The sequence below is a fragment of the Anabrus simplex genome, chromosome 2 (assembly GCF_040414725.1).
Source record: "Anabrus simplex isolate iqAnaSimp1 chromosome 2, ASM4041472v1, whole genome shotgun sequence".
NCBI lineage: Eukaryota > Metazoa > Arthropoda > Insecta > Orthoptera > Tettigoniidae > Anabrus > Anabrus simplex.
The window spans coordinates 907991502-908016457 of NC_090266.1; the positions used below are offsets into that span (position 1 = coordinate 907991502).

The following is a 24956-nucleotide window of genomic DNA, read 5'->3' on the forward strand; positions in this document are numbered from 1 at the left end:
CCCCATGGGAAAGGTCAATAATGTGCGCACAGTTAGGAATAAAAAACTTAACTGGTATTCTGATGAATTGACCCAAATAAGGGAAAGGATGCTGATTCTGTATAGAGTTTATAAAAATTCTTGGGTGCAAGGGAGTGTGCAGAAAGATGCTTATGAAGAATATCTCAGGTGTAAAAAGTTCTACAGAACTAAACTTGCGCATTAAAAAAAATTGGCGTGTGAAACATACATTGAAAGTGCATCCAACAAATGCAAGGTAGCTTGGGATATTATAGCGCAAGAGAATATTCCTAATCACACACATGATATATTACTGAATCCAGATACTATGAATGATTACTTTTTGAACACAGTGAAAGAAATAGGTGATAAAGTTAATCCAACAGGTACATCTGCTATCATTGGGCCTGGTCCACATCAGTTAGGGGGACATACTATCCAATGGGTTGACATTATGTCAAACGAAATCATAAAGACGGTCTCAAAATTATCTAATTCTAAAAGTATGGACTGTTATTGGCTGTCCAATTACATTATTAAACAAACAATACATCTGATTTGTGAACCACTAGCGTTTAGTATCAATAAATGTTTAAAGATTGGTTTTTTTCCGAATATGCTTAAAATTTCAAAAGTTATTCCGGTCTTCAAAAGTGGTGACGAACATCTTCCCCAAAATTACCGTGCAGTCTCAATTGTTCCCATATTATCTAAAATAATTGAATCGGTTATTTATAGTCAACTTAGTAACTACTTTGAAAATCATGCCCTGTTGTCTAGTAATCGCTATGGATTTCGACAGGGTAAAAGTACTACCTCTGCAGTTCTGGAAATTGTCAATCAAACTTTAACAGCCTTTGAAAATAGGAAAATGGTTTCTCTGGTTTTATGTGATTTGAGTAAAGCATTTGACTGTATAGATCATGAAATTTTGTTGGGAAAACTTCAGTATTATGGCATAAATAATCCCAATTTGGATGTAATTAAGATGTATTTAAGTAACAGATGCCAGTTTGTTGCAATTAGAAATAGACATTCCACATTGAAAGATGTTATTACAGGCAATCCACAAGGATCTGTACTTGGCCCATTTCTCTTTAATGTTGCTGTTAATGACCTACAACAAAATGTTATGTCACAATCAGTTGTATCATATGCAGATGACACAACACTAATCGACATGCATCAGGACATATTAAATCTGCAAGAGATGTCACAAGAAGCTCTTAGGACTGCAGTGAAATGGTTTTCATCTAATAAACTACTCTAAAACCCAACATATTCTGTTAGGATTGTCCAATAATATAGAAATTCAGTCAGTCAATCTACTAGGTATTCATATTGATAAAAAAATTAAGCTGGGAAGTACATGTCAATCATGTCTGTAAAAATGTATCACGGGTCTCATATCTTATGTGGAAATTGAGGGAATTAGTAACAGCAGACTATTTGAGAATGGCATATTTTGGACTTTTCCAGTCCCATATTTCATATGGGCTGCATTGTGGGGACATTCATCTTATGTCCATAATGTATTGCTTATTCAGAAGAAGCTTGTTCGTGTATTGTGTAAAGCTGGTTCTTCTGAGCACTGTCGTCCCCTTTTTATCACGCTTAAAATATTAACAGTTATAAATCTGTATATTTTTATCTCATTATTGTATGTTAAAAACCAATCTGAATGAATTTACCATCAGGGAAAACATCCATCAACACAATACTCGTAATAAGGGTAATATTGATGTCCCAAGGCATAGACTTGTGAAAACAGGTAACTCACATAAAGTAAATAGTATAATATTTTTTAATAAATTACCATTCTCTGCACAGGATGTGTCCACCAATAATTTTAAAAGATAAATGTATAACTGGATGTTGGAAAATCCACTTTATGACGTAAAGGAATTCTTAGAAATGAAAACTGTTAATATTGACTTTTAATAACTGTAGGGTCAACCGGGGTAATTCTGGGACAAAAATGAAAACTTTCAAGTTCTAGGGCACTAAATCTCAAAGTAGAAAGTTGGCATGATGTTAAATTAATGTAATTTGGTACCCACAGTTCATTTCCAAGAAGAAATTTTATTAAAATCTTATAACTGTTTAGCAATTCCACAAAAACTGTGTCCCAAATTTACCCCATGGTTTGAGGCAATGTTGGGACAAGCATGGGGCAAAAGAGGGACACAGTGATAATTCAGTGAGAAAGCTTGTTTCACAGATACTGAGGCAATAGTGGGATAGAGTGTATTCATATTATGTGACTGATTATAAAAAAAAGAATAATTAGCCCAATATTATGCTGTTTTTGTTAGTTAAAAAACAGGTTTCTTAACTGGTAAAAATTACTTGATACTTAAAGCAAGAATAATCACTTTTATTTCCCACCAAAATACATAACACTTGGGATAAAAAATGACCACTGTCCATACATATTACCCAATTAAAATTTTAGCATATTTTTTATCAAATACTTCTGAAATAAGCAAAAACATCACTCGATACACATTATCAGTGTTAAACGCCACAGGGTACCTAATAAAATATATGTTTGGAAAAAAGAATAGGCTACTATTACAGTCTACAATATGTCAAAGTAGCCTAATCCAATGACCTAGGCTCTATATTTTTTCTCCATTACATCTATGGACTCAGAAAATTTATAACGGATCCAATCCCCAATACAAACAAATTTAGGTTGTGGCAGTTTCTTTATAATATTCACATGGCTAATTAAAGTCACATCATCGTGCCTGAACACCATATTTTGTTTGTCTACACACTTTTAGACACATCACTTCAGCATCATTATCATCAATAACATTTTGTATAACACACAAATACCTGTATTCACTGATTTTTGCTTCCTGGCTACTTCAAATTTCACCAAAACAAAATCTGACTGGTGTAAATCTAAAATACCTAATTTTGCACCTGATGTCTCCTTTTCACTGATTAAGTTACAGCTGTCTTCAGAATCACTTGATATTACAAACTCATCACTGCTTTTGCTGCTTTCCAATTCTTCCGTGTCTTCCTCACTATCACTGCTGATTTCTTTCCTTCTCCTTAAAGTTTTAGGTTTTGGTCTAGCCTTCTCTTTTCCTGGTTTAGTCAATTTCTGTTTACTACATGGTGTCTCATTTATTATGTCTAAAAATTCTTCTGTTTTAAAACTAAAGTAACCTAAAAGAAGGTCCAACAACTGTCCCAACTTTACCCCATGAATGTCCCAGAATTGCCCCAAAACATGTCCCAGAATTGCCCCGGAAATGAAAATAAGAATTTCTTTCTTAATATTGATCTTACAAATACTTAGCTTTAGAGACAGTTTCTGCAATGCTTCCTTTAGATGTGGGTTAAAAATAATTAATTGTATCAACATTAGTTTTTTCAAAAATTATAAATATTTCTTACCAGAAACCAATTTTTTTAATGCTGAAAATGAGTGTAAATTTTTCATTACTTTTCCTGCTCATCACATGGTAATTTTTTGTAATTTAGTTATTGCCTTCCATTCAATAAACTCAAAATAATGTATTGCCACTAATAAAGCTTACGGATAATTTACTTGCTGTCCCACATTTGCCCTAGTTGACCCTATATAGATAGTAGAAATAATACTGTAGTATTGGATGACAAAACCTATTTCATGTAAATGATCAATGGTGAATAAATATTCTTATTCTTATCTCCCTGGCCACTCACTTGCATAGCAGGGCGTGATTTACGACGGCAGTGAGCTTTAAAACAGAAGTTCGCATTCCCCTTCAGAAATCCTTACAGCTCTGTTGCCAATGCACCTCTTGTTAAATAGAAGTCAGTCTCTTTATTCAACTCAGACAATTCACACTTGCTTTGTTCGCTGTTTGAAAGTTTTGGATTATTTCTTTGCTTCGTTAATTAATATTCGTGAAGTGTTTTGCTTTTCACTTCGCTTCATGCAGTAATATGGAGGCCATGGGAATCACACCTGCAAATTATCACATCAGAAAATCCTGAAGTAAATCTGCCAGTGCACGCAAACGATCCTCAACCGAGCACCAGTAGCAGTGATATTCGACCGAGTAGTACTGGTTCCGTGTCCACGAGTGATATTCAGCCGGGTAGCAGTGGTTCCGTGCCCACGACTGATATTCAGCCGAGCAGCAGTGGTTCCGCGCCCGCGAGTGATACTCAGCTGGGTAGTAGTCGTTCCGCGGAGAAAAGAAAGGAGACTAAAACTTTAAGTAACCAAAGTCAACGGCTGGTATGTAACACATACGAATACGTTATGAAGAACAACGTTTGCAAGGGTTATATTTCTGAGACAGCTAAAATGTTGAAACTTAACAGGAAAACTATAAGTAAAATAGTAAAGAGGGGACCTACAACTCTGAAAAAGTGTGGTAATAATAGGGTTATCTTTAATAAAATTGATGATTTTTGCTGTGACTTGGTGAGACGCAAGTTATATACATTCTTTACTAAAGCTAAGTCACCAACCGTACAGGAACTGTTAAAACATTTGAAAAATGTGAGTGGCTTTCCTTATGAAAAAACTACTCTACGACAGCTGTTGATAAAACTTGGGTTTGTTTCTGTATTCTGAGGAAAAAACAGATTGTAATGGAATCTGCTAGAATAGTAGCTTGGCGATATAATTTCATAGACCGTCTCCGGAAGTTGCGTTCCGAGGGGTGCAGGGTTGTCTATCTAGCTGAAACTTGGTATGATACTCATGACATTGTGAATAAAGGGTAGGATGATGGAACTTGTAATTGCATACTGAAAGCAACAACATCGCGAGGCAAGCTTATTATGGTATTGCATGCTGGATGCAGTGAGGGCTGGGTTGAGAATTGCCTTTATTTATCGGCTAAAATCATTGGAGACTGCAAAGCTGATAGCCATGACAAAAAGACAGCTCAAGTTTTCAAAAACTGGTTTAGGTGTCATCTTCTAGATAACCTACCACGTGACCGAAAATGTGTAATCGTGATGGACAATGCAAGCTATCATTCGCGGCAGCTGATTAGGTTTCCTTACATGAACACTAATATTATGGACATTATTAAGTTTATGGAGTACAATAACATTCTCGGGCCAAAACCTGTACCCATCAAGGCAGGTATGTTGGAGGATATCAAATCAGCCAATATCAGTGAAAGGTACACTGTAGAGGAGATTGCAACCTCATGTGGACACAAAGTTTTGCGACTCCCTCCATATCACTGTATTTTAAACCCCATAGAAATGATCTGGTCTCAGCTGAAGGCGTATGTTTGGAAAAATAATGTTACGCCAACTTTGAGTGCTAGTGTGTGTCAACTTCTGCGTGAAGGAGCTGGAACGATCGGTCCTGAGAGTTGGTATGCTTGTGTTCAAAGCACCATGTAGACAGAAGAGAAATACATGAAACACGACCCGGATAGCAACCATGATAGATTTGTAATTCACCTAGCAGACAATGATGAGGACGACAAATAGAGGTAAGGTAAATACTCCATTTGTTTTAAAAGTAGCTAAGTTTGCTGGCTATTTTTCGTCCGAACTACATACTCCGATATTTATTATTATTATTATTATTATTATTATTATTATTATTATTATTATTATTATCTTTCTTTCTTTCTTTCTTAATCTGCTTACCCTCCGGGGTTGGTTTTTCCCTCTGACTCAGCGAGGGATTCTACCTCTACCACCTCAAGGGCAGTGTCCTGGAGCGTGAGAGATTGCGTCGGGGGACACAATTGGGGAGAATGACCAGTACCTCGCCCAGGCGGCCTCACCTGCTATGCTGAACAGGGGCCTTGGTGGGGGATGGGAAGATTGGAAAGGATGGGCAAAGAAGAGAGAAGGAAGCAGCCGTGGCCTTAAGTTAGGTACCTGGAGGAGAAGAAGGGAAAACACGGAAAACCACTTCCAGGATGGCTGAGGTGGGAATCGAACCCACCTCTACTCAGTTGACCTCCCGAAGCTGAGTGGACCCCGTTCCAGCCCTCATACCACTTTTAAAATTTCGTGGCAGAGCCGGGAATCGAACACGGGCCTCCGGGGGTGGCAGCTAATAACACTAACCACTACACCACAGAGGCGGACAATTATTATTATTATTATTATCCCAGTCCCTAGTTCGTGATTTTACTTTTCCTTTGCCGGTCGAGTTGGCCGTGCGGTTAGGGGCGCGCAGCTTTGAGCTTGCATCGGGGAGATAATGGGTTCAAGCCCCACTGTCGGCAGCTCTGAAGATGGTTCTCCGTGGTTTCCCACTTTCACACCAGGCAAATGCTGGGGAAGTACCTTAATTAAGGCCACGGGCACTTCCTTTCCACTCCTAGATCCTTCCTAGCCAATTGTCGCCATAACGCCTATCTGTGTTGGTGCGACATAAAACAAATTGTAAAAAATTGTTGTACTTTTCCTTTCTTTACTGAAAGCGTGACACTGATATTAGCAGCATAAAATTAATATTTTAATAGGCCTACTTTGGTATCAATTTAAGTTTAGTCTTTGTCAAGTTTATTTGAAAATTCCTTCTTCCTGTTTTTCTTTCTTTCTTTCTTTCTTTCTTTCTTTCTTTCTTTCTTTCTTTCTTTCTTTCAATATCTGCGACCACCGCATGGGTTAAGCACAAAACAAATTATTCTGCGATATTGGTTTGTGCTGTGGTTCATGATCAAGTTTTTATATTTATATTTTGACTTTAGAATAAATTAAATGTTAACACATTTAAATCATTGACGCAAAATATGACAACCTTGCTTTTGACAGCGCTCACTTGCCTTTTGAACAACACGCGCCCCTTGTGTCCAGAGGAAAGAAACCAACTGACAACCCTCATTATCACTAGGGCGGGCAGACTGACAACCCTCATTATTACTAGGGTGGGCCAAGTTTTGAGATCAGAAGATACCGCATGGGTATGCGTTGAGCGTCAGGACTATATTCTTAAAAGTAGAGATGATACATGTCAAAAGTAAGCAAACTGCTTTATTAAAATTTGAAGACAGAAAAAGAAATAGTGTCTCCTCTCGTGAAATATTTAAAATTTGAAGACAGAAAAAGAAATAGTGTCTCCTCTCGTGAAATATTAACACTACAACTAGGTTCCCTTATTTTCTTCACAGGTGGAGATGAACTGCACTCCGCCTTCCTTTTCCCAGAAATAACAGAAATTTGATCTTGTAGTCTACTGACACAAGGACCACGTTCCATTTCTGTATCTTCATGTGGCCTTAGATTGGGAATTTGGAAATACTTCAGAGATGTTTCTGTGCCATTGGACCGTTTTACCCCGTACTTAAAAAACTCTGCAGTGGCTCCCACTGTGAAATCAATCTTTCCAAACATTTCTGCAAGGATAACCAGCATGTACACACGTTTTAACATTTTTCTAACATCAGTTTGCTACAAAGCTTGATACATTTTGAGATGATCTTTTCTCTCCAAGCTTTTGTCTAAATAACAATAAATATCAATCGGTATCTCATCAATTTTGACAGGAAGGGAGTCTGCACCCTTCATGGCAGCCAAATGAATACAATGGCATGGGCATATAATAATAATAATAATAATAATAATAATAATAATAATAATAATAATAATAATAATAATAATAATAATAATAATAATAATAACAACAACAACAACAACAACAACAATTTCACACTTCTCTCTTAGTTTAGCAGCAACACCATCTTCCATTTTTTTCTTCCCATCATAACAGGAGCCTTATCTGCACTGAAAGCTATACAGTTTGCCATTGGAACATCCAGGAGCAAAATAGCAACATTAACACCAGTAGAGTTGCCTTCCAAATTTTCCATGGATAACAAACGATTTTCAATCTTTCTCAATTCTTTGTTGAAAAATGAGACAACAGGATGGAGCTTAGTATCTTTATCATTGCTACCATCAGCTGAAAAAGCAAAAGTTTCAGTCTTCAAAGTTTGAATCACCTTACTATCTGTATCACGGGTCATTTCATTAATTATGGCAGATATTTTAGTTCTAGCACATGCGTACTGTATGTCGTGCCACATTAGTACTTTGCCTGCTGCCACGCCAGTCGAGACCCTCTAAAAGTCTTTGTAGATGCAAATGTGAGTGGGAAGATGACGAAAGAACATCTGAAGATATCTTTTTTTCTGGTCAGTTTTGAATCCACATTTGCCGACAAAGTCACTACTACTTTGTGACTCCTGGTCTCGACATAAGGATGAAGTACTATGGGAAGACTCTGGAGGAAAGATGTACATTTAAAAATCATTCCACTTAAAACTACAAAATATGCACAACCACTGGACATGTATTTGTTCAGACTTTCTTAAACTACGTTCCAGTAATGCAGCCCAACTTGCGGGACAGATTCTTTCTCATGAAATTGCATTCTGTCATTTACAATCAATTATCTGCGGACATATACAGACCAATGCTTCGTTAGGCATGGCAGAACACTGGCTTCAATATTGGTGAACCTGTGGACAACTTCAAGAAGTATTACTGACGTGGCTTTCAGAAGTGATATTATGGAATGTGCATTTATGACATGTGATCAACTTGCTTTCCTTCACTGTGTGTTTTGTAGTCATTCATATTGCTCTGAGCATTTTATTGAAAGTCCTCACCTGCATTTATAGTTAAGATATTGGCATTGCATTTTGCTTCTATAATGAGATCTACAGCAGGTTTGCAAAGTCTTGCAGAAATAAGACACTAACTAGCACACTGAGCAGTAGGTAATGGTCCTGTAACGAAAATTTCATACAGATATGTTTGTTTGAGCCCAAATACTCTCCTTGTTAATGAACATATGTTTCCATAATACACTTCATTTATTACAATAAGAGAGATTGAGGCGAAAGAATGCACAGTGCATTTTAGTTCCAAGTATGTAGCATCCAGATGAGTCTGAAATACCAACCGGGCCACTAACTGGAGCCGGGCTGAGTGGCTCAGACACCAAGCTCGATAGCTGCATTCGCTTAAGTGCGGCCAGTATCCAGTATTCGGGAGATAGTGGGTTCGAACCCCACTGTCAGCTGATCTGAAGATGGTTTTCTATGGATTCCCATTTTCACACCTGGCAAATGCTGGGGCTGTACCGTAATTAAGGTCACGGCCACTTCTTTCCCACACCTAGACCATTCCTGATCCATCGTCACCATACGACCTATCCGTGTCAGTGCGGTGTAAAGCAACTTGTAAAAAGAAAAAATTCTACGGGACATTTGGAACAGCAGGAAAAACACAGACATCAGCATCCCCGCTAGTTTGTGGAATTACAAGATCAAATCCTCAGCGAGTGTCTTAACCTGGATGCGATGTTCCTGCACAACCTTGTGAACTTCACTTCCTAACCAAATCCAGGCGCTTATCAAGTCCAGAAGCAGAGTTACACGGTATTAAATGATGCTTGTAATTATTTCTCCAGGGGAGACTAATTTTTTGTCTAGTGAGCTTATCTACATAGGAGGAGAATTATATGTTGATAATCATCAAATTTAAGTCTGACAAAATATTAAATGCAAGGAACATACAATACCATGCAGTCATTCTTTTTCTAGTGAGCGTGTGTGTGTGTGTGTGTGGGGGGGGTTCGAATCCTACTGTTGGCAGCCCTTAATATGGTTTTCCGTGGTTTCCCATTTTCACACTAGGCAAATGCCGGGGCTGCACTGCACCTTCATTAAGACCACAGCTGCATCCTTCCCACTCCTAGCCGTTTCCTATCTCATCGTCGCCATGAGACCTATCTGTGTCGGTGCGATACAAAGCAAATTGTAAAAAAAAGAAAAAAAGGACCATCTAATGCTCGGATGTGTCTGTGCATACCAAAGTTGGAATGGTTAAGTCATTAGTCTTTCTCACAGTTACATATGGTTTTGAAAGCTGGACCAAAGAGAAGTGAGATAGAAACCACATTGAAGCGTTTGAGCTATGGTATTGATGAAGAATTTTACTTTGGATGGCCAAGAAGACAAACAAATGGGCAATTAAGAAGATCAATCCAGATTTGTCTAATAATAATAATAATAATAATAATAATAATAATAATATTTGCTTTACATCCCACTAACAACTCTTTTACGGTTTTTGGAGATGCCGAGGTGTCATAATTTAGTCCTGCAGGAGTTATTTTATGTACCAGCAAATCTACCGACACTAGGATGACATATTTGAGCACCTTCAAATACCACCGGACTGAGCCAGGATCAAACCTGCCAAGTTGGGGCCTGAAGGCAAGCGTCTCAACCGTCTGAGCCACTCAGCCTGGCCCAGATTTGTCTCTTGAGACATATATTACAAGGTTACAGCTATCATACTTTGGTTTGATTCCTTAGAGAGAGAGAGAGAGAGAGAGAGAGAGAAGATTGTGCTTGGAAATGTGGAAGAAACTCTGAGACAAGGGTGGCTAGCACTCAGATGGATAGATTCAATCACAGATATAATGAATACATGACTGGATGAACTGAAAGGACTTGGGGAAAAGAGAAATGTCTCGAGAAACTCCTCCATGAAGTAGCCAGGAGTTGTCACTGACTTGACGGCACCTCATACATATATACTGTAGTTTGTGTACGACCTCCGGGAGGAGCGAGTTTGGGTGTCCCCACTCGGGAGCCATTGACAATACCACATAGTGCCTGTTCAACCATCTGCTGGTAAACTAGATGGCAGCTGCGCAGGAGATAAACTAATCGGTGGTGTAAATCAGCTGGTACTTTGGCTTGTGTGCTACCACATCCATGTAAGCTCTAGATAGCTACCCGGAACTAGACACCGATATACGGGGTTGGCCAGACTGACTTTTAGCGACTTCTCACTGTCAACTGAGGTGCTTTCTATCGTCAGATGTATGAAGCTTGATAGTCTTATTTTCCTGTCCTTACATCTGCTAATTATCACTAACAGGCCTAACAAGGTGAGCCTGTAAGAGTGATGGACAATGATTTGTCACACTTTCGTGAGGTTAATATATAGTTCAAATTCTAGAAATTTTAACGTTTACATGTTTTTTCACCAGTTATAAGCCATCATGTAAGGCAGTGTTTCGGAAAGCATTCTTGTAGTAGAGTGGTCAATGTGCTCACTCTGAAACAGAAGGCATGCAGGTTTGCTTTGTCTTTTTATTTAACTTAAATTGGAATTTATATCCGTTTCCTGCTGTTGTTCTTAACTCTCTTTCCATATACACTATGTGATCAAAAGTATCCGGACACCTGGCTGAACATGATGTACAAGTTCGTGGCGCCCTACATCGGTAATGTTGGAATTCAATATGGTGTTAGCCCACCCTTAGCCTTGATGACAGCTTCCAATCTCGCAGGCATACGTTCAATCAGGTGCTGTAAGGTTGCTTGGGGAAAGGCAGTGCTGCACTGAGGCGAGGTAGCGATGTCAGTCGGTGAGGCCTGGCACGAAGTCGGCGTTTCAAAACATCCCAAAGATGTTCTATAGGATTCAGGTCGGGACTCTGTGCGGGCCAGTCATTACAGGGATGTTATTGTCGTGTAACCACTCCACTACAGGCCGTGCATTATGAACAGGTGCACTATCATGTTGAAAGATGCAATCACCATCCCTGAAGTGCTCTTCTACAGTGGGAAGCGAAAAAGTGCTTAAAACATCAATGTAGGCCTGTGCTGCGATAGTGCCATGCAAAACAACAAGGGGTGCAAGCCCCCTCCATGAAAAGCACCACCACAACATAACACCACCGCCTCCGAATTTTACTGTTGGCACTAAACAGGCTGGCAGATGATGTTCACAGGCCATTCGCCATACCCACACCCTGCCATCGGATCGCCACATTGTGTACCGTGATTCGTCACCCCACACAACGTTTTCCCACTGTTCAATCGTCCAATGTTTAGGCTCCTTTCACCAAGTGAGGCGTCGTTTGGCATTGACCTGCATGATGTGTGGTTTATGGGCAGCCGCTTGACCATGAAATCCAAGTTTTCTCACCTCCCACCGAACTGCCATAGTACTTGGAGTGGATCCTGATGCAGTTTGGAATTCATGTGTGATGGTCTGGATAGATGCCTGCCTATTACACTTGAGAATCCTCTTCAACCGTCGGCGCTCTCTGTCAGTCAACAGACGAGGTCGGCCTGTACGCTTTCGTGCTCTACGCGTCCCTTCACGTTTCCACTTCACTATCGCATCAGAAACAGTGGACCTAGGGATGTTTAGGAGTGTGGAAATCTCACGTACAGACTTCTGACACAAGTGACATCCAATCACCTGACCACGTTCGAAGATTGTGAGTTCCGCAGAGTGCCCCATTCTGCTCTCTCACGATGTCTAATGACTACTGAGGTAGCTGATATGGAGTTCCTGGCATCAGGCGGCAGCACAATGCACCTAGGGTGAAAAAAAGTTATGTTTTTGGGGGTGTCCGGATACTTTTGATCACATAGTGTACGTATACACACACATCCTCCTTGTGGTCCTATTCCCTTTGAACATTCTATCTCCAGGCTTCCGTGAATTAATTGCTTCCACGATCCTCTATTTGCAACTAGTTCTGTGACCTCGATTAGATCCACATATGCTTCACTTTACTGGTAATTTATTTAATTCTAATGTTTAACATTAGGACAAACGGGGGCAAATATACATTTATAGGAAGAGGAATTCGGGAACGGAACAATTTATCACGGGAAATGTTTGATATATTTCCAAGTTCTTCGAAACCATTTACGAGACGACTAGGTAAACAATTAATAGGGAATCTGCCACTTGTGTGACAGTCCTAAGTGCAAATCAATGCTGATCGGAATTAATGAGAACATCAATTTCTGTAAGTAGCTCACATACAAAGAATTTTCCTAATAGACATAATACTATGATTAATCATATGATTGAAATATATTATCAATAAAAGAATGTATGAAAGGAGGCATGCAGATGAATAAAATAGCTAACTATGAAAATAAAAAAAATTGGCATAATGAGGACTCTAAACTATGCACTTCATATTACAAAGCGAGCAACTTAGTCAGTATGCTCAAGAACACTTGGGGTGATCCACCTACATATGATCTTGTATCCTTGTAGAGTTTCTTTGCAAATGCGTGACTTTTGTGTGTATCCCTGATGCTGTAGACGCCAGAGGCTGGTGGGACTGTTGCAACTCAAGGGAGCAATCATCTTAAAAATCCTTTACCGAGTTCGATAGCTGCAGTCGCTTAAGTGCGGCCAGTGTCCGGTAATCGGGAGATAGTGGGTTCGAGCCCCGCTGTTGGCAGCCCTGAAGATGGTTTTCCGTGGTTTCCCATTTTCATACCAGGCAAATGCCGGGGCTGTACCTTAATTAAGGCCACGGCTGCTTCTTCCACTTCCTAGGCCTTTCCTACCCCATCGCCGCCACAAGACATATCTGTGTCGGTGCGACGTAAAAAAAATCCTTCAATACAATACTGATTACTGTTACAGTATCATGTTCTTATTAACATACTAGGCTAATTTCAGCTGTATGTAAAAAAAAATGCAGATAATAATGTTCAGCTCTCTAAACTTGCTTTGCAGGTACAGTTTTATCAAAACCTCAAAGTAGCCGATAAATTAGGCACTGGGTAACTGCGCTTAACGTTGCCAATAGCACTATGTGGCAATGTTTGAAAGGGAACTTCCTTTTATGTGGAGGGCAAGTTATACGCTACTTTACGCATAGGTGGTACAACTGGCCCTTAGTTGTTGATTCCTGTGTGACCAACCAATCAGAAGAACGATTCAGGAGGGAATGGCCAGTCCCTCTCTAACATCACTCCGTCACACCCCTGGAGGCCTCCGACAGTACTGGAAAGACCTGGAAGATAAATCCAAATAATTCTGAATCGAGAGAACTCTGGAGAATTCTTCTTCCAGGAAGAATTTCAAGGAGCCAACTTCCCTATTTAAGGTGGATCAGACAAGCACAGGCGAACAGCTGAGTGCAGTATGGAGTTGAGTTAAGTTGGTGGACCGAGTTCTTTTCTGTCATGGATTTGAGTTTGTCTTCAGTGTAGTCAGGAGTGCCTCGTGCCATTGCATCGTGTCACAGTTCAGTCAACGAAGACTGCTGGAATGTTCGACTGATGAACGTGTGATGTTTGGGACATCACTGCATGTTTTCAATTATTGAACTATATAATTAATTGATAAGATGTATATATTTAATCAGTGATAGGTCATGTTTAAATTAATATATATATATATATATATATATATATATATTGGGTTTTTATCATCAATTTCAATCATCATTTCATTTCTTTGTATCGCGGCTATAAAGTATTCTGAACGAACAAATTATTGGGTAAAGTATTTCAACATCATTCATATTTATAACTTGCAGTCAATTTTCCAATAGCCGTAGTGAGGTGACCAGAGTCAACAGGGTAATTTCAGGCCATTTCCAAGAAAAGTACGTCATCTAGGTTACGAGAGATCTTACCCTTTCCACCTCATGAAGAGACAGTTGATACATTATAAACGCCAACTTTTCGAACTTGGAGACCTGACGCTTTATTTCAGCGGGAAAGTTCAGCCTATGTGAATGAACGTAATGAAGCAACATGATGGATTCACAGCAATACATAGGAGAAGGGATGAGACCTCGAATCTTACTGGACCATGTGATATGGCTGATGGAAGGAGACTTTTGAACCTATATACGTCGTAGACGAGAGCTAGAGAGGACATTCTGATTCTCACTCTTGGAAGACACTCTTACTACGATTCTATGTCTGAACATCGGAGAAGATTTTAACTTAGTTCACTTCGCATCTGAGTAGTACCGTAGGATACTACTCAAAAGTTACTCTCATTGGGACTTGTTATCTCAATGACGAGAGGTAGTCAACGGTAGACCAGTTTTGACTAGTATAGGGGAGGAGAGCTTTTATTATGAGTTTAGCTATGCTACTGTTCCGTAATACGGAAGAATACAAGTGTATTCTCTCCATGAACATAACCCATGGTGGTTTTGCACTTAAAAGTAGGACTCATTACGACTTTATGTAAGGAGTAAAGTAGGAAGTGTTAAAGGCAGGAATGTAGAAGTAGGACTGGAATCTAACAACAGATGAGGCAGCCGGTACGAGATATCCACCCATCATCAGCTTCAAGACAACAGAGTCTACATATGGTGAGCTTATGGCATAAGTTACTGCAAGTCTTCGCGCAACAGTTCATTTTCTTAGAGTTAATTTCATTCAATTTTTCTTTTGCTTCCGTAAGTTCAGATTTCGTTAATACACCGTTACGTCACGTTTTTCATCCTAATAAATAGCTGTTTTAATTTGTATTTCATGAAATTATTATTAATGATCCTTAAATTCCAAGTTAGTGTACTTAATGATTTGTGTTCCGTTCACCTCACCCCTGGGAGTTTTTTGAGTCTCATTACGTATTATTATTATTATTATTATTATTATTAATTAATTAATTATCAACTTTCGTTTTCTAGCCATAAGCTTGAAGACTGGCACCCTCGGGATACTGTTTATGGAGAAACAATGACATATCATTTATTTATTTTAATATTAAAGTGACCCGCCACGTTATAATTTTGTCAAACATCTGAGGGCCGAGTGGGTACGTCACAAACGAGTGCCATCGACTTGCGTTGTTTGGCAGACAGTGCATGATGTCCAGTATAGGAAAGTGTGTAGTACATAACTGATAAATGTGTGATAGTGTCAGTTCATAAGTGATAGAATAGACAAACACTAAAACCTGTGTTACCAAGTTAGTGCAAGTTAAGGGAGTACGAACTGTGAATTAGAATGTAACAACATTTCGTCAATAAATCTTGCAGATTAAATACTACCAGTCATGTGTTTATTTCTAACACAGCTGACCCGTCACTGATATTCCTGGATCTGAAGATGACTGCACACATACATCTTCATTAATAGCATTGAGTCTGCAAGCTTCTGAGAATTGAATAAATGCTGCCACAATCCTCTATTTGTAACTAGTTCTGGGGCCTCGTTTGCGGTTCTATACATCATATCTTTAAATCATTTGAAAATGAGTATCATCATCGTGGCCTTCCTCTACTTTTCTTAACATCCGTGCCCGAGCCCATTATTCTCTTAAGTAACATATCCCCCTCCATTCGTCTCACACGACTCCACCACCGTAGCTGGTTAATCCGTACACCTTCATCAATCGAGTTCATACCTAACTTAACCTTTAGTGCCTTATTCCGAGTACCCTCCTACCATTCTTCCCACCTGTTTATACCTTACTACTCATGTCTGTTACTTCTAGCTTATGAATAAGATATCCCATGTCCACTCAGCTTTCACTCCAGTAAAGCAAAGTTGATCTGGAAACAGACCGGTGTAAAGATAGTTTTCTCCAGGAACTGACTTCTTTCTTCCAGGGTACTGTTGATCGCAACCTCGAGCTCACTGCATTAGCTGTGCTGCACGTTGATTCCATCTCACAATCCTGCTTTGTATGAGGGCAAGTCAATAAGCATCTCCAATCAATTTTTATAATTTATTACAAAAGGAGTACACAATTTTTAATGATATCGTTTTCCAACATAGTCACCCTGCTTTTCAATACACATGGCCCACCATTTCACAAGCTGATACCCTCTGCAAAAGAGGTTTTTGGTTGCGCAGCAAGCAACGTATCACCGTTTCCTTCACCTGTTGATGTGCATACGGTTTGCCATGTCATCAACGGTCACTCGTCTGTTATTCAGGATCATATCACGCACTTGTTCAATATTGACATCAGTTACGGCTGGAGATGGACGCCCAGATCTTTCCTCATCCTTCAAGCTCATGCGACCCCGTTTGAACTGTTCAATCCACTGGTAAACACTGGAAAAACACTGTCTCAGTATTGTGCTGAAATTCTTCTATGAATTTCCGCCCCTGGTACACCCTCAGACCACAAAAGACGGATTACAGAATGCTGTTCTGCCTTTGTGCAAACAGAGTGTGGAGTAGCCAAATTTACGTCGCAACAGTGCAAGCTGTATTGACCCGATAACGATGAAACCTACCATAGATGTGGACATTGGAGTCATCTAGCGGCTGGTGAGCATACAATGACATAGAGCCAACCTAAGGACAATTAGGACAAAATTGCAGATACTTATTGACTTGCCTACGTATTCCCAACCTCACATTTAATTCACTTAGGTTTCTCACCTTCACTTTAGTCTTGGAAAGGCTAATTTTCATATCATATTCATTACACCAGTTTTCAAGTTCCAAGATATTAGACTGCAAGCATTCAGCACAATCTAACAATCTACCATTAACACCAAGTCATCAGCATAGGCCAAACTGCTTACTAGATTTTCACTTAAATGAATCCCTCCCTATCACTTTATACCTTTCAGTAGATGATCCATCTACCTGTAAACTATGGACTACAAAGGTGAAAGATTACAACCTTGTCCAACCCCTGTAATTACCTTGAACCAAGAACTCATTCTACCATCAATTCTTACCACAGGCGAATTTTCAACATAAATGACTTTGATTGCTTTTAATAATCTAACCTTAATCCCATAGTTCCCCAGTACAACTAACAATGATTCCCTCGATACCATGCCATATACCTTCTCTAGATGTGCAAAACATAAGCATAACTGTCAATTCCTCTCATACAATTTTTCACTTACCTGACATACTGAAAATCTGACCTTAACAGACCCTCTGTGGTCTGAAACCACACACATTGGTCTTCAAGAAACTTATCCTTAACCACTGTTTGCACCCTCCCTTCCAAAATGCCAGTGAACACCTTGCCTGGAATACTAATCAATGAAATACCTTGATAGTTGTTGCAATCCTTCCTGTCCCCTTGCTTAGAGATAAGTGCAATTACTGCTTTCACCCTACCAGAAAGTATCTTACTAACATTCCACGCCAATCTTATTATGCTATAAAGCCATTTCATCCGTGCATTCCCACTATATTTCACGATTTCAGGTCTAATTTTGTCTATTCTTGCTGCTTTATAACAGGAGTTTATTTACCGTCCTTTCCACTTCCTCAAGTATATTGAGCTCAGTTGTTTGTGGCGTCACCAGAGAGATTTCATTTTATGTTGAGAAGATTTTAAAAATATTACTTCCACCTGCCCAGTGATGAATTCACCTGATTTACCCAAAACACCATTTATTTCCTTTTTCCTTCCGTTTGTTAGATAATTTATTGCTGTACATAAAGGTTTCCCTGCCGCTGGACGTTGCCTTTTCAGGTCATTACTGATATCTTCCCCAAACTTCTTCTTGGATTTGACAAATATTTGTTTCACTCTGTTTCCTTCATCTATGGACAATTCCCTCTCTGTATCAGTCCTTGTTTAGAGCAATTTCTGATGTGCCTTTCTTTTAAGTTTACAAGCTGCCCTCATCATTTCACCAAGATGTTTGCTCTCTTTCATCTTTACACACAGTTTCTATTACAACATCCCTGTATGCCACCTATTCTCTTTCTATATTCTGAAGCTGCTTACTGTCTATTGTTTGGAACTTTTCACTAACTCATATCCATATACTTTTGTCTAACTTCCTTGCCCGGAGATTTTCTACCTTTTCTGCAAACAGTTCACTTTCTCTTTCTTTCACTGCCTAGAGATACTTAGTTCACTACAGATCACATAGTGGTCTGCATCATCAAAAAAATTTCCTGGAACACACACATATTCCTAACAGATTTCTGGAATTACATAGCGAGTCTATTATGGATTTGGTGCCTCTACTCTCCCATGTGTAGCAGTAAATAGCCTTATGCTTGAAGAATGAATTTGTAACGGCTAATCCCATACTAGTACAGAAATCCAGTAAATGCTTCCTTTTCTTATTAGCTTCCATCTCTTCCTCACATTTCTGAATCACCTTTCCATTTCCTTCACTTCTATTTTCAACTCTCGAATTGAGGCCGCCCATTAGCACTATCTTGTCCTTATTGTTAATCCTGACTGATGTCGCTCAGTGCTTCATAAAGATTATCAACTTTCTCCTCACCTGCACGCTCTCATGGTGAATACACTGATGGCCGGTTTCACCAAGCTTCGTTTATGAATTAGACGACTGTTTAACTTTGACGGTTCTTTTATCGTCCATTTTTCGTTTCTTCAATGTGTGTTTACTTTGACAATCGTCAAACGCACCATCAGTTTTGACGCGCTGATTTTCGACCTTCAAACATGACGATTCGTTTAAAATGGTGTCTCTGTGTTGTAAACACTGCAGTGTTCAGTAGTAGTAGTAGTAGGAAACTACAGATCTCTTTTAAAATGTTTTAATCGTTTCGGCATTTTACAAGAAATGTTAAAGCATTTCAAAGGAAGTTATTTAGAAGATCAAGAATGTGGGAGACAACTTGGATGCTGAATTACTGTATATAGAATTATTGGAAAATCTGGGGCCTGAACGTGCAATTCCTGACAGTAATGATCATTTGTTCTCAATGGATGACTTCAATTTTGTAACTAGGTACAGACTTTCCAAGAGGGTAGCACTGAAACTTTTAGAGCAAATTGAAAATAGACTGGAATATCCTACTAACAGAAACCGTCCGTTAATACCCATACAACAACTACTTTTAACTCTATGTTTTTATGTTACTGGTTCTTTCCAGTTGGTACTAGCAGATGTGAATAGTGTATCTAAATCAACAATTTGTTGCTATATTAGGAAATTTTCTGAAGCAATTCGTTCCTTGAGACGCCTGTATGTGAATTTTCCTGAAGGTGATGAAGCTCGTACAGTTATTCGCGATTTTTACATGATAAACAACTTCCCTGGAGTAAGAGGTGCCATCGTCTGTACACATATACCTATACTGTCACCTGGTGGACATAATGCAGCAGTTTTCCACAACAGAAAGTCCTATTTCTCAATTAATGTACAGACTATTTGCGATACTAATTTACTAATAAGGAATATTGTTGCTAGATGGCCTGGATCGGTTAATGACAATTTTATTTTTGATAATTCTGAAATAAGAATGAAATTTAAGACGGGAAGAATCCAACACGGACATCTCCTAGCGAATAATGGATATCGACTTACACATTTTCTTCTTACGTCATTCTTAAATCCACAAAATCAAGGCGAGGAAAACTACAACAGAGCCCATATTAAGACAAGAAACACTGTTGAACAACAATATGGAGTATGGAAAAGGAGATTTCCGACCTTATCACTGGGTTTAAAAACAACAGTAACAACATCTTTGTCTCTCATAGTTAAAACACACGAGTTCTGTATCATTAATATCATATAAACAAGCACACACTTTATTGTTTTCTATAGCACACAAAAGGCAATATTTAATGTGACTGTATGTTTGTTACTAATAGGTCATTGGTTAATGTCATTTAAGTTTATAGGTTAATACATTCGTAGAAGTGTGAAATATTAATAAAAAGGGGTTACAGATATGTTTTCACTATATTTCAAAAGGAACCTTGGGACAGCATTAAATTTAGCCTACCAAGCTCGACAGCTGCAGTCGTTTAAGTACGGCCAGTATCCAGTATTCAGGAGATATTCGAACCCCACTGTCGGCAGCCTTGAAGATGGTTTTCCGTGGTTTCCCATTTTCACACCAGGCAAATGCTGGGGCCGTACCTTAATTAAGGCTACGGCCGCTTCTTTCCCATTCCAATCCCTTTTCTGTCCCATCGTCGCCATCAGACCTATCTGTGTCAGTGTGACGTAAAGCCAATAGCAAAAAAGTATATTGTTTCTTCAAATAAAAGGAAAGTTTTGCCTATAGCACTGCACTTCTCATTTTTTCATTTTTTTCTTACATTTTTCAGTTTCTTTTTTTTTTTTTTTTTTTTTCATGTGTATTAAGGCTAGTTCTTCGTTATGCCTTAATTGCAGCATGTCGAATTCTTGCTTGCAAAGATCCCTTCTTGCTCCTGACAATTCAATAACTTTTTCACGAGCCTTCGATGCTTCTGATTTCATTGTCTTCTTAAAAGAAGGCCGGTTTCTTGATGTCCACGATATCTTGCTACCGCTAGTTGATGGTGGAAGGTCATGGATTGTATTCGGGACTGTTTTTTTACTGGTAGGGATAAGGATCTCTGTGCTTGGTTCTTCTTCAAACGTCACCAGTACATTGCATGGTTCAACAGTGTTGCTACTGAATGCAGTTAGCCTATGTATGCGGAATCGCTATCCCAGTTGTGGGGAAGAGGTTCTACTTGGTCCATGATTATTTCTAGCAATTGTGATGATGTTTGGTCTAATGAAGGGATTACAGCAACTCCACCTCCAGTTTTAAACATATTCACCTTATCCTGGCATCTTTTTTGTTTAGCCCTTCTTTTGAGGTTGCCATGAAACATTTTCAATTGTTTCACTGACCTTTTACAAACAAATACATGAGAATTAAAACAATTTGCAAGTTCCATCCATGCTTTCTCTTTACCGTGCAACGTTATGCCATCGGTTTTCTTGTTTTCGATTGTCTCTTTCCTTTCGGCAACAAGACTCAAGAACAAAATCTTCTCGTCTTCAGAGAATTTGGATCCTCTCTTCTTTGATGATGATGATTATTATTATTATTATTACTATTATTATTATTATTATCTTCCGTTTTAGACCACTCTCATAACAGAAAATTAAATTACAAACCAAGTCTATTTTCAACCACGGCTCAGTACTTCAATTATTAATCGAGAAATGGCAATCGGAACGTACGATAAAACTCGATATATCGTGATATAACGTTGTTTCGAAATGCGAGATCATGTCAAAATAAATGGAGCGTCTATTCCAGCTCACTAGTAATGATGAAATGTAAAAGGTTTTGACGAAGCGTCAAAAAGAAACGGGTCGTCATTTTTGACAGGCGTCAAGCATATTAGGACGAAGCTTAGTGAAACCGGCGGTGAGACAATTCTTGTATGAACTCCTCTAACAGTTAAATTTAGCTGTATCATTCCCTCATTTAATGCCTAACAGAAACTATGTTGGAAGCAATAGTATTCCTGCCCTTCTCTCTATAACATATGTTAAGAACACTTCATAATCTCCTACCTCTTCCACATTATCTCCCCTTACCTGAATATCATTAACTCCTAACACATCCAGATACATTCTCTTTGCTGATCCAGCCAGTACTACTTTCCTTCTTCCATAAGCTGCAATCATTTGACTAATTATTTCCAAGGAGTCCCTTGCCTGTCATATGGAAGTAGGACTCACGTTACTCCCATAGGTCTGAGGATTGCTCAGAATGTTCTGAGCTCTGCAAAATCCATGAAGCATAATGCTGCCCTAGTTAGGATCTGCCCTCTAATTCGTTAGGGACGACTGGTTGATTGTTTAGTCCTAGCCACCAGGGCATAAGGATGGCCATGACTCAGAATATACTCAATGGCAACTCCTGATGCATTGTAACTGATATCCTGACCCTCAGGACCACTTTTTAGGCCACTCAGCCATTGTCCATGGTTCACGAACTAGGACATGACTACAGCAACCCACACCACAAACCACGAAGACGACTGCTTGGCAATTCAAACATGTAACTTCCCCAATCTAACAAAGGATAGTAGTGAATATCCTGCAATTCTCTCTTTCTCTTACGAGTGCTTATAAACATTTGTTGATTTATTCGATCCTTCATTTTAGTTTACTGCCAGTTGCTTAACCTACTACCTTATATTTATTATTATTTTTTATTTAATAAGTGCTCCTTTACTATTGTGTAATCTGATAACCTACCCAAATTATGCTGGAACTTGATCACATGTTGAACAACTGAAAAATCCAAACTGTTACCTGAACTCTAACAGGGTAACACACAAAATTATGGCTTCTTAATCAATAATGAAGGATTGAAATATAGCAGAGGTATGCTAACAACAAGAAAACAACGGTATGTTGGACAGTGACATCATACCAGTTTGTGAAGGAATTGCATGTACATGCTGCAGCCACAGCAACCACATATTCATCGGAGATGTTCAAGTCGTGCTTAAAAATTCTCTTTAACAACAATATTTACTGGCAGCACCACAAGAAAAACATTCTCATGCTACCTTTATGGAGGTTCAAGAATTAAAAGTGAATGATAACGATTTCATTTCTCTTTCTGAAGGTAAACTATTCAGGATAGCCAGTCAATATCAGATGAAGGAAGTCCAACCATGTAATTTGTATGTGACCAAGAACAGTAATGAAGAAAATATTGTTCATTGTTAAAAGATAGAAGGGAATAACTCACCTCATTAAGCCAAGACTCATCAGCAAGGAGCTCGTTCAGGATTACAGTAGTGTCTTTGTGGGGGTCACTTGTCCGCTTTTCTGCTACGCGCTTGGCACACTCGATGTACATAAGATACTTCTGGTGCGAAACTTTGTTGTATAATTCAACTCTTGTTTCGCATACAGCGCATAATAGAAAGTCCTACGGAAAACAAAATCACAGGTGTAAGACACTGTATTTATTCCTGAATTGAATAGAAAATTACACCGTTTTACAGCTTCTTAGGACAACAAGTAGGAAAGTAACAGATAATGCATATATAACATAGATCCAGAAAATAGGTTCTACATCATTTCTCTATAATGTGGCTAGTTAATTGCAGTACTTGTAAACTATACAATTGACTTATAATTATTTTTTCATATGAAACAATGAAAACCCTCAACAGGAAGGGTCCAGGCAGTTGTCTCTGATATTTGAATGGAACAGGTTTGTGTTTTAGAACAGAAAGAATGACGTACGGCACGGTTTGAGATGGTATGAAATACATGCTCCCGAGGGAAAGGGGGGATAAGAAATGTAGGGGTGGTGTGTGGGAGAGGAGGGGTGTAGAGAAGATCACACATGGAAGTTTTTTCTTAATGGTTCTAACGTCACACCAACACATCAAAGGCTTCAGCATTTGCCTGGTGTGAAAATGGAAAACCACAGAAAACCATCTTCAAGGCTACCGACAGTGGGATTTGAACCAGCTGTCTCCCAAATGCAAGCTCACAGCTATGCAACCCTATCTGCACAGCTAGCTCGCTCCATGAAACCAGTTCTGCTAGCTGTAAGTTAGACAAGAGGTCCAACTGTTTTGCATCATACAGAATGATATAAGTCAATATAGTAAAGCAGCCAGAGGAAACTATGACCAGGGAGAACATATAGTTTATTTTTTAGAAACGTGCTGGATTCCAGCATGATACAGCACATACACAGGGTTTTTTTTTTTAGCTATGGTCGCAGCACTACTCAAAGCATGGCACAGCTGGCGCAATGACACTTGGTCGCTAACCAGTATAGCGCGAGTCTTTCTTCCCCACCACATTGCGGCAATTCACATTTATAGAAAGCTATTTCCAATGAAGCTATTAGTCTAAAACCTACCTTCCATTACATTTAATGTTCAAAATGTGTCTCAGTTGTCAAACGCGCCTGACACCTCGGTAAACGGATTTGCAGATACTCAGTGAATCTCAGCCCGTGTGATCTTCGAAATAACTTGAGCAATGTTCTTTTGTAGTTTTCCCCTTGTGCGAGGGTTGTTCACATACACTTTTCTCTTCAGCATCCCCACACAGATAATAATCACAGTGATTTAAATCGGGAGATCTAGCAGGAAAATTAAACATACGATCTTTGAAAACTTCCTGTATTATGTCCATAGACTGATCAGCAGTGTGTGCCATCGTATTATCTAGCATGCATGAACCAACCATTACTCTTTCCTTCTTTCATCAGATCTTGAAAGAATGGCCTGAGAATGAGGTCTATATATTGGTCAGCATTTATTGTTTCAAGGAAAAATATAGGCCTATAATTCTGCGAGCACTTATATCACACCAAACTCCTATCTTTACATAGTGAAATGGACGGACATGCAGCTGGTGGTGTTTTTCTTCATTCCAGTAGCGATTATTTTGACTATTTATGTAGCCACTTAAGTACAGCCATGCCTCATTACTAAAAATAACAGTTCTGGATCAACATATCCACTGTGAATGGACT

General features: G+C 39.0%; 1 protein-coding gene across 5 annotated transcripts in view; it reads right to left on the reverse strand.

Annotated features, from left to right (window-relative positions):
- The window catches only part of LOC136864547 (serine-rich adhesin for platelets), a 709539-nt gene that overhangs the window by 64590 nt on the left and 619993 nt on the right, over window positions 1-24956 (reverse strand). For 3 of the 5 annotated variants that reach the window (XM_067141673.2, XM_067141668.2, XM_068226325.1), the window contains one exon: window positions 23202-23384. The exons of 1 other annotated variant lie outside the window; for it this stretch is intronic. In XM_067141673.2, coding sequence (XP_066997774.2) covers window positions 23202-23384 — 183 coding nt within the window. Of the gene's footprint in view, window positions 1-23201; window positions 23385-24956 lie in introns of those variants that run through there. One more of the 5 variants, XR_010859329.2, reaches the window with a different exon arrangement.